Source organism: Littorina saxatilis, linkage group LG2 (assembly GCF_037325665.1).
Source record: "Littorina saxatilis isolate snail1 linkage group LG2, US_GU_Lsax_2.0, whole genome shotgun sequence".
Classification (NCBI taxonomy): domain Eukaryota; kingdom Metazoa; phylum Mollusca; class Gastropoda; order Littorinimorpha; family Littorinidae; genus Littorina; species Littorina saxatilis.
In genome coordinates this window covers 17,843,523-17,854,388 of record NC_090246.1, presented here as the reverse complement: position 1 = coordinate 17,854,388, position 10,866 = coordinate 17,843,523, and the positions used below count along the sequence as shown (strand labels likewise).

The 10,866-nt window shown below is 44.8% G+C and overlaps 1 protein-coding gene across 1 annotated transcript in view; it reads left to right on the top strand.

Annotated features, from left to right (window-relative positions):
- LOC138958362 (acetylcholine receptor subunit alpha-L1-like) overlaps nucleotides 1–8,864 on the top strand; it is an 11,048-nt gene extending 2,184 nt beyond the window's left edge. Inside the window, exons 2-8 of the mRNA XM_070329479.1 lie at nucleotides 987–1,141; nucleotides 2,232–2,276; nucleotides 3,097–3,206; nucleotides 3,576–3,714; nucleotides 5,194–5,614; nucleotides 6,345–6,538; nucleotides 6,887–8,864. Of these exons, the coding sequence (XP_070185580.1) occupies nucleotides 987–1,141; nucleotides 2,232–2,276; nucleotides 3,097–3,206; nucleotides 3,576–3,714; nucleotides 5,194–5,614; nucleotides 6,345–6,538; nucleotides 6,887–7,903 (2,081 nt within the window). The 3' untranslated portion in view covers nucleotides 7,904–8,864. The remainder of the gene's footprint in view (nucleotides 1–986; nucleotides 1,142–2,231; nucleotides 2,277–3,096; nucleotides 3,207–3,575; nucleotides 3,715–5,193; nucleotides 5,615–6,344; nucleotides 6,539–6,886) is intronic.
- The last annotated feature ends 2,002 nt before the right edge of the window (nucleotides 8,865–10,866 follow it).

Here is a 10,866-nt window from a genome sequence, read left to right as displayed (position 1 = left end):
CCCAGCAAAAAACGAATACATCTCCACCAGCACGTCCGCGGTGACGAAGAACGTGAGGCCCAGTTTTACACGCGCCATATATAAATTATGTATTCAGGGACGGAAAAAGCAGCAACCAAACGAACGAAGATATGTTGCAGAAATCGATATTCAGGGAACGGCGCTGTCGTATCGATCGGCTCAGCCGTGCTTTGACTGACCGCACGTGTTGTCTCTGTCTCACGCTGTGGCGGTCTCGAACAGCAGTAACTGTTGGAGAGACAATAACAAAACCACTAACCATCCCACTCTGTGTTCCCCAGCTGTTACTGCGAAAGTGTTGTCAGTCTTTCTATTTTCCCTTCTGCTGACTGTGTGTGCAAACTTGCACGACGAGCGCAAAACGCTTCATCTGTTACTGTTGGCACAAATTGATGTCTCCTCTGCTCCTTTTTGCCTTGAACTGTAATAAGTATGAACGCTTTTTTGCTGACGGCTGTGCATGACTGTCCGCGGTAGTTATTCCTTTTTCTCAGTTGTATAACTACCCGTATAAATAGGTGTTGCGCTGGCTGTTCGTTTTTGTCATGATGTAATAGACGATCTCCAGAACCCCTGTGAGAAAAAATAAAATATATATACAAACTTCTTTTTTTAAATCTTGAAGCTTACTGACTATCACGAAAACTCTCGGGATACCCATCAGCGCTTTAAATGAATGTGTTGAAGGCGCTGTGACTTTTTTTTCAAGACCTGTGCATCCCTCTCCGTCCACCCCTCCCCATTAACCGCCTCAAACAAATTAAAACAAAAGGTCAATGTCTATCTTCTATATCTGCATGTCGCTTTGTCTGTCAGAGTGGCATATTGGAAAGAGTGCCTGCCTCCCCAACCACCACCCCCCCCCCCCCCAACCCAAAAAGTAGAACCAAGAAACCTCAAACCTTGCATCACAAACAGAGCACATCTCTGCTACATATTCTTCAATCTTGTTTGTTTGCCAGCAGACTCCAGTCAACATGCACGACGTGTCCCGGACGAACAGCGTCTGTACGAGTCCATCATGGCCAAGTACCAGCAGTCTGTCATGCCGCACGTGGACAATAAGACCTTCCCGCTCACCGTGGCCTTCTCCCTCAGGCTGAATCAGATCGTTTTGCTGGTGAGTCGTTAGTTTTCTAGTGTGCTTGAAATCCAGTGTTCTTGAATCAGATCGTTTTACTGGTGAGTCGTCAGTCTTCTAGTGTGCTTGACCAAAGTGACTTCTCTACCGGGATGAGGGTTCAAAAAAGGTCCTTAAAACGTCCTTAAATTTTAAGGTGAAAATGCTGTGCGAACCCTGGCTTGACCAAAGTGATTTGTCCCTCAGGTTGAATCAGATCGTTTTACTGGTGAGTCGTCAATCTTCTAGTGTTCTTGGCCAAAGTTCACTATATCTGCAAGGATCAGACCGTAATACGCAAAACCTCGTGTCGATAACACGCGGGGTCCGATTGGTTGAAATCACAAACAAAGCTCATTTTCAACCAATCCAACACCGCGGCTGGCTACCACCCGCTTGGTTACTTTTTCGTGCATACCAGCCCAGATCGTCACACCGATGAAGTATATATGAGGTCGTCTATTTCTGTAGATCAGTCTGCTGGGCCATTTTGAACGATTACCATGACGAATACCAGCAGTTGCTCTAATATCCCATTTGGCCAACACATAAGTTTTCTTACACTTGTTTTCTCGATGGAACTGGACCCTAAATTCACATTGGCATGTCCTTGGAATCGACTGGTAAATTCATTCACTTGACCATCACACAAGACCGGCACGGTTGGCCTAGTGGCAAGGCGTCCGCCCCGTGATCGGGAGGTCGTGGGTTCGAACCCCGGCCGGGTCATACCTAAGACTTTAAAATTAGCAATCTAGTGGCTGCTCCGCCTGGCGTCTGGTATTATGGGGTTAGTGCTAGGACTGGTTGGTCCGGTGTCAGAATAATGTGACTGGGTGAGACACGAAGCCTGTGCTGCGACTTCTGTCTTGTGTGTGGCGCACGTTATATGTCAAAGCAGCACCGCCCTGATATGGCCCTTCGTGGTCGGCTGGGCGTTAAGCAAACAAACAAACACACAAAAAAGTACCAGCAGTATTTGATGTCTTTAGTCCACAGGACTATAGATTTGATGTGTAGCCCAGCGTGTAAAATAAAATACCAACATATGGTGCTTTCAATCTGGAATGTTTTGTTTTTATCTGTACAGGACGAGCGACAACAAGTGTTGACGACGAATGTCTTCATTGATCAGGTATGCTTAGCTTGTGCTTGATGTTACCCATCTTCTTGTCGTTACATATGATTAGATATCTTTGTAGTTTAAGATGTAGTTTTCTTTGGTTCATATTTCTTGAAATTCCGAACATTCACTCAGTGCTATCGTTTGGGTCAATTTTGACAAACGATTCCTATGACGTTTTTGTGCAATGTACAGTCGTTAAAAAATTGTTCCGAAAAGAAATGTGTTGAATGCAAAATGGGGACGCTGTGTAGATCTGTGTAGACGTGCACTTCGTAATACGTGTGTCAAAGATAAGTTTTGTGCTTATTGGTTGCCTTCATGTTTTTTTGGTTTTTTTTTTGTAACGCTAATAGTCCAAACCCTAACTTGGGTCCAAGGGAGCCTTCTCTCTTCTTGGCATTGTTGTAATCTTTGGAGATGTTTTTGTTTATTTCACACGCAGATGAACTAGGCTGATAGACAAAACCCTAACTAGGGTCCAAGGGAGCCTTCTCTCTTCTTGGCATTGTTGTCTTTGGAGATGTTTTTGTTTATTTCACACGCAGATGAACTAGGCTGATAGACCAAACCCTAACTAGGGTCCAAGGGAGCCTTCTCTCTTCTTGGCATTGTTGTAATCTTTGGAGATGTTTTTGTTTATTTCACACGCAGATGAACTAGGCTGATAGACCAAACGCTAACTAGGGTCCGAAAGAGCCATCTCTCTTCCTGGTGTTGTAATCTTTGAAGATATTTTTGTTTAGGCATTGTGATAGGATCGATGACGTTTAACTAATAATTTTCTTGCATTGACCTCTTTCTTTCATATTTACATATATATTTACTCCAGACATGGATAGACCCAGCCCTAGCGTGGGACCCGTTGAATTTCACTGATGTCAGAGCTCTACGTATACCGGCAGAGCACGTCTGGCTGCCAGACACATTCGTCTACAACAAGTAGGTTTTTGTGTTTCTATGTGTATGGTTGTGAATCCATGCGTGGCTGTGTGTGTGTGTGTGTGTGTGAGTGTGTGTGTGTGTGTGTTTGTCAGTGTGTGTGTGTGCGTGCGTGCGGGCGTGTGTGTGTGTGTGTGTGTGTCTGTCTGTCTGCGTGTTCGTGTGTATGTATATATGCATGCGCTCATTAAGACATACTGTATGGTATAGAGAGAAGCAGCCAATGTTTTTCTGTCACTGACATGTGTGTGTGTGGGTGTGTGTGTGTGTGTGTGTGTGTGTGTGTGTGTGTGTGTGTGTGTGTGTGTGTGTGTGTGTGTGTGTGTGTGTGTGTGCCCTCTAAATATACAAAGTGTGTGTATTTTGCAGTGCTGACGGAGGAACCTCAGGGTTTATGCGGGGTACCTATGTTCAGATCCAGAGCAACGGCCGTGTGCTGTGGCCGGTACCGCTGCGCCTCCGCTCCTCGTGTAGTGTTCAGATCACCTACTTCCCCTTTGACACTCAGGTCAGGATTTACAGTAATTTTGTTCTGTGTTCATTTAGAACGGAGATTCTCAGGGACGATTGTTATCTCTTCATGGTTGCTCTGCTTCTTATCGATAAATCTTCTCATCTTTGTTTTTCTTCTGCTTGTTTACCTCCAGTTCCTTCTTTTCTCACTTTAACCTGTTTATATCCACCCTCTCTCTCTCTCTCTCTCTCTCTCTCTCTCTCTCTCTCTCTCTCTCTCTCTCTCTCTCTCTCTCTCTCTCTCTCTCTCTCTCTCTCTCTCTCTCTCTCTCTCTCTCTCTCTCTCTCTCTCTCTCTCTCTCTCTCTCTCTCTCTCTCTCTCTCTCTCTCTCTCTCTCTCTCTTTGTTGGTTTGTTTTGTTTGGATATTGTTTCGCATCTCGTTCTCTTCTCCTTCATTTTAGGCCCCTGCCTTCTTTCTTTCTCTCTTTTTCTGTAGTCTCTGACTCCAAAATGTTTTGCAGCCTATCAGTAAGCAAACAACTGTCATTTCTGCCATACCTTTCAGCTCGCTTTTTACATTTAGTCAAGTTATGACTAAATGTTTTAACGTAGAGGGGGGAATCGAGACGAGGGTCGTGGTGTATGTGTGTGTGTGTGTGTGTGTGTGTGTGTGTGTGTGTGTGTGTGTGTGTGTGTGTGTGCGTGTGTGTAGAGCGATTCAGACCAAACTACTGGACCGATCTTTATGAAATTTGACATGAGAGTTCCTGGGTATGATATCCCCGAACGTTTTTTTCATTTTTTTGATAAATACCTTTGATGACGTCATATCCGGCTTTTCGTGAAAGTTGAGGCGGCACTGTCACGCCCTCATTTTTTAACCAAATTGGTTGAAATTTTGGTCAAGTAATGTTCGACGAAGCCCGGACTTCGGTATTGCATTTCAGCTTGGTGGCTTAAAAATTAATTAATGACTTTGGTCATTAAAAATCTGAAAATTGTAAAAAAAATATTTTTTTTATAAAACGATCCAAATTTACGTTCATCTTATTCTCCATCATTTTCTGATTCCAAAAACATATAAATATGTTATATTTGGATTAACAACAAGCTCTGAAAATTAAATATATAAAAATTATTATCAAAATTAAATTTTCCAAATCAATTTAAAAACACTTTCATCTTATTCCTTGTCAATTCCTGATTCCAAAAACATATAGATATGCTATGTTTGGATTAAAAACACGCTCAGAAAGTTAAAACGAAGAGAGGTACAGAAAAGCGTGCTATCCTTCTCAGCGCAAGTACTACCCCGCTCTTCTTGTCAATTTCACTGCCTTTGCCGTAAGCGGTGGACTGACGATGCTACGAGTATACGGTCTTGCTGCGTTGCATTGCGTTCAGTTTCATTCTGTGAGTTCGACAGCTACTTGACTAAATGTTGTATTTTCGCCTTACGCGACTTGTTGTTCTATAATCTCTGTACCCATCATACCTGGCTCTAAAAATCACCCTACACCTTACGCGTTCAGATCTGTACGCTGCGGTTCGGGTCGTGGATCTACGGGCTGCGGCAGCTGGACTACACGCCGCTGACGGACGGTCTCACGGTGGATCCCTCCACCTACGTCAACAACAGCGAGTGGGAGCTGGTGTCCATTACTATGAACAAGGCCCTCTCCCCGCCCGGCGGCCCCGCGGGTATCCGCAAGCTGGTATCGCACCCCCACCTCACCTACGTCCTGTACCTGAAGAGGAACACCTTCTTCTACCTGTTCAACATCATCGTGCCGTGCGCCATGCTGTCCACGCTGAATATCTTGACCTTCTGGTTGCCCCCTGTCTCCGGAGAGAAGGTCACCTTGGGCTTGAGCGTCTTTCTTGCCTTCTCCATGTTCATGCTGCTTATTGCTGAGGAGGTCCCTGCCACGTCTGAGGCTGTGCCTCTTATTGGTGAGTATGTGTGGTTTAAAGTTACTGAACCTGTCACGTTCAGGTGCACGGAGCCCCTAGGGTTTTCAGTCATGCCTTAGGCAGAAATCCGTTTGAAAAAATACCAAGTTTCATTGACTTTTATGCATGCAAGGAGTTATAACTGCGGATTTTTTACAATTTCATTTTGGTCTGCCTCTGGGTAGGTTTTAGTCGCCCTCGGCCAGGCTACCATCAAGTTCCGCACGTGAACTAATTACGTCAAAAGACAGGCTCACATGTTTTCTTGCAGGGTATTAAAGCCCTATCTTTTTTGCAGCCAAGGGAATCCGTGCTAGCTATATCTCGAGATGTGACCAGTGGCATAGCCTACCTGTTTGACTTTCTATACTATTCGAATTCGTGTCTGATATGACAGTCTGTCGATCGATTAGTCGAACAAATTGGCAAACGACTGATCAACTACAAGCTGTTTTGTTTTCGATGTTCGTGATCCGTGAGGAGCTTCGTATATTTTCAGCTGGCCAGCACCGTGTAGTTACCTATTGTGTGTGTGTGTGTGTGTGTGTGTGTGTGTGTGTGTGTGTGTGTGTGTGTGTGTGTGTGTGTGTGTGTGTGTGTGTGTGTGTGTGAATCAGCTTTCTTCTGAGAATAGGCTTCAAACGGTGATGTCTTGTTTCACAATCTTAATTTAAAAAACAAAACAAAAAATCAAAACAAAAAATCATGTTTTTGTGTGTCTGTGTGACAGGTGTGTACCTGTGCATGGTGATGACGATGACGTCACTGTCGGTGATCATGGCGGTGGTGGTCACCAACCTGTACCACCGGGGCAGGAAGATGAGACGGGCCCCCCGCTGGCTGGTCACTGTCTGCCTCCACTGGCTGGCCAGGCCTTTCTGTGTGCTCAACGACATCCCGCTCGTCGCCTCCACGGTTGATCTGGTGAGAACTACCTGCAGCACAAGTCTACTCATTGATTCTATGGTGAAGTGATTGGCCGACTGGTTACTGGGGCGCGTAGGAAGATATTTCTGTATGTGTGTGTGCGTGTGTGTGTGTGTGTGTGTGTGTGTGTGTGTGTGTGTGTGTGTGTGTGTGTGTGTGTTTGTGTGTGTGTTATTGCGTGAGCACATTGTCCATTGTAATTTGTTGTGTTTGAATGTATTGTTTGTACTCAAGCCAGGCAATATTCGTAGTGTCCTGCACACAGTGTTGATAAAGTCTCTTACGTGATGCCCGGATGTAGAAAAACCGTATCCATGGTTAATGTGTCTCTCCGTGTTTGTGCAGGCGGAGCACTGTCAGTACGATGTGTCCATCAAGAGAAAGTCACAGCCACGAATCGCGCAAATCTTGGGGCTATCAGGTACCACCAACACCGACACCTGGCAAAACAATCCGTCCTCATCCTCTTCCTCCCGTCAAAACCCCGCCCTCCTCCCAACCCACCTCCAAAATGGCGGTAACGTGTCACGTGTCAACCATGCTCCTGACGTCACGAGGCGCGAAAATGGACGTGTGGAGAACTCGGGAGTGCTTGGGTCCAACCGAGACAAAATTTCGGCCATTTCAGCGTTCTTCGCAGGTCTCGGCGAGAGGAAGTCGACTCGAGAAGTACACCCGAGAGCTAGAAACAGCGTGGTCACGAGCTGTCATTTCACTCAGATCCCCACCACTGACGACGCCGAGGATGACGATTCTGTGGACGGCAGGCCAAAAGAGGAAGGGGAAGAGGAGGAGGAAGTGTGGGTGAGGAGACAAAGCTGTCCATCTTCAGAGACTGAATTTGATCAGCGTAGTCACAACACAAATCAATTGAAAAATGGCAATAGCGTCAAGAACAACGCCGAGAAAGAATACGAAGACGAAGAGGACGAGGAAGAAGAACGCGAAGTCTCTCAAAGGCTTTTGTCCCGCTCTGCAAGGCCGAACTCTGCAACCAGTCGCAGCACCACCAATGCTGGCAGTTCCAGCCAAACGCAAACGCCCCCGAAAAGCATAATCCGCCGTGCTTCGGGGAAGCTGCTATCCAAGATCCTGAAAAGCCACCAGGCACCAGGCAGATCTCACAAGAAGCTGGACCCTCATCCGACCTCTTCTGACCTGCAAGCGGCCCGCACCATGATCGCCGAGTGGCAGCAGATCGCCACAGTGGTTGACCGACTCATGTTCGTCGTGTACGTGCTCACCACAGTCATCGCCTATGTCGTCATTCTGGTCATCGCTCCGGCCAACCAGCCGCCCGTCACTGAACTCATGCTGAACGCTGCTGGTACCAACTCGGTCACCAAGCATTGGGGTGGATAAGCGAGTGGCCGCTGCCCGTTGCCCGTCACCAAGCGTTTGGAGAATCGACAGGCGTCAGCTGTCTCTTAATTTCAAGGCACTGGGGTGATTAGATCAGTGTCAGACTCCTACCCGTTATCAAACGCTTTGGGAGACAGGTGGGTGTCAACCATCTACCCCCCGTCATCACGCACAGGGTTGGCTAAACAGATGTCATCCTTGCAGATATCGAAGACGTTGGTAAACACTGTACTGAGGCGAAATGTATGTTATGTTCCACACACTAGCAGTGCGCTTTGATATTGATGTTGTAGCTGTACATTGTCGCCTCGTCTTCTGCTCACAAACAGATCAGCGGTTGTTAGTAACGTTACTGCATTCTGCAGGTTGTACTTAAAACTACTGCTGTGGAAGATGGTCTATGGACCGCTACCCTTCATATAAGCTTGTGTCGATAAGGACATGGATAGAAATGATCACGTCGACCAAGAACTTTACCTTGATGTGTTTCTTGTGGCTGGATATTAAGCGGTTTAAAGTGCACGAAGGGTTTGCTGCCTTTACAAACATTTGTTTAATTTAGCCACCCAATAGTTAAGGCACAATGGATGGTGTTGGCATTGGATATTAAAAGGTTTACAGACTGTAAAAACAAACTGGGAGCTAACTAACGCGCTAATTGTCTTCCTGACACTCCTGTTGTTGTTGTTGTTGTTGTTGTTGTTGTTGTTGTTGTTGTTGTTGTTGTTGTTGTTGTATCATCGTATATGTTCTGTGATTTTAGTGCATCTGCAGTGCGGGAACAATGGAATATGTTTTTTATTTGGAAGTTTTGGAATACTGTCTCTTGCCTACGACATGCTGGTCGATCTCGTGATCATGTATTAGGATAGGAAATCAGCGCTAATTTGTAGCATTATGTATATTGTGGTTTTGAACGTGTGCACATTCATATGTAAACATGATCTACAATAATCTCCAAGGTTTTCGTGATTGCTGAATTTCCTGACACACATCGTGCTTGATTGTGCGTGCATACGTGAGTGTGCAAGTGTGTGTGTGTGTGTCATTCTTGCGTGCATACGTGTGTGTGTGTGTGTGTGTGTGTGTGTGTGTGTGTGTGTTTGGTTCGTTTGTTTGTTTGTTTGTTTACCTTTCTTAGAATTGGAGGGCATTCTGTGTCATATGGCAGGTTTGATATTTTGCACCTGACCTGGATCTATGGCCACACACTGCAGATTCAAGGTACCCTCCTAGCCGTGCTCTCGATCATGTTAACCGATCCAGACGGTTGTTACGCCCGATTTTGTACCCAGGACAACGACGTGGCGTGTGGGTATGCTCACTTAGATTAGATTTTCTCAGGTATTTCGTCAAAGCTGACTTCAAACTATATACGCATAAACTACTAAATACCTCTGCCATTTGGTAGTATAATTAAAACCGAGATAAATTTTGTTTTGTAGGCGAGAAAATCGAAAATACCGCGTAGTTCACTCGAGTATTTAGTGCATTGACCTGTTCATCGGAAAACATGCACACTGCACACAGCTGCCGTGGCTTTCAAGTGGTGTAAGAGCATGCTTCAACTTGCAAACAGGCCATAATTCAACTGCCTCGTTGCTCTCAGTGCCATGTATGTCAGTGGAACGATGCTCTTACCCCCATTCCAGGACGGATCTATAGTGATGTACACGATGGTTTGGACGGGGTGGAGGCCATGTGAAATGAGAACGAAAATAGAGGACAATGACATCAATCGGTCGAGAAAAAAAAGCTTCAGTGTCCATATATTTTGTTCAATAAAACAGCTTTCCGTGCGTTATTTAGTAAAAATGACATCATAACGTGATTGTATACTTATTTTAGATTCATTATTTATTATAAAAAAAAATCGAAACCACCAAAAATCATTATTTTTGTCGAATGTTTACCTCCGTATATGATGGCCTTGAAGAACCAGTGACAGCTCTCAGTTGGAATTGTTTGACTTGAAAGTACAAAACAAGTCGCGTAAGGCGAAATTACTACATTTAGTCAAGCTGTGGAACTCACAGAATGAAACTGAACGCACTGCATTTTTTCACAATGACAGTAGTCCACCGCTCATGCAAAAGGCAGTAAAATTGATGAGCCTGTTCAGCGCGGTTTCGCTGTGCTGCATAGCACGCTTTACTGTACCTCTCTTCGTTTTAACTTTCTGAGCGTGTTTTTAATCCAAACATATCATATCTATGTTTTTGGAATCAGGAACCGACAAGGAATAAGATGAAATTGTTTTTAACTCGATTTCGGAAATCTGATTTTAATCAAAATTGTTATATTTTTAATTTTCAGAGCTTGTTTTTAATCCGAATATAACATATTTATATGTTTTTGGAATCAGAACATGAATAATAAAATGAACGTAATTTTGGATCGTTTTTATAAAAAAAAGTATTTTAATTACAATTTTCAGATTTTTAATGACCAAAGTCATTAATAAATGTTTAAGCCTCCATCCTGAAAATGCAATACCGAAGTCCGGCCTTCGTCGAAGATTGCTTTGCCAAAAATTGTAATCAATTTGATTGAAAAATGAAGGTGTGACAGTGCCGCCTCAACTTTTACAAAAAGCCGGATATGACGTCATCAAAGACATTTATCGATATCATACCCAGGAACTCTCATGTAAAATTTCATAAAGATCGGTCCAGTAGTTTACTCTGAATCGCTCTACACACACACACGCACAGACAGACTGACACACACACACACGTACACACACACACACACACACACACACACACCACGACTCTCGTCTCGATTCCCCCTCTATGTTAAAACATTTAGTCAAAACTTGACTAAATGTAATTAAATAAGTGAGGTACATGTCACTAGGGGGGGGGGGGTTGGGTTGCGCAACCCCCGGCATAACCCCCCCCCCCCCCCCCCGGTAGTCCGGCCCTGCACACACACACACACCACACACACACACTCACACA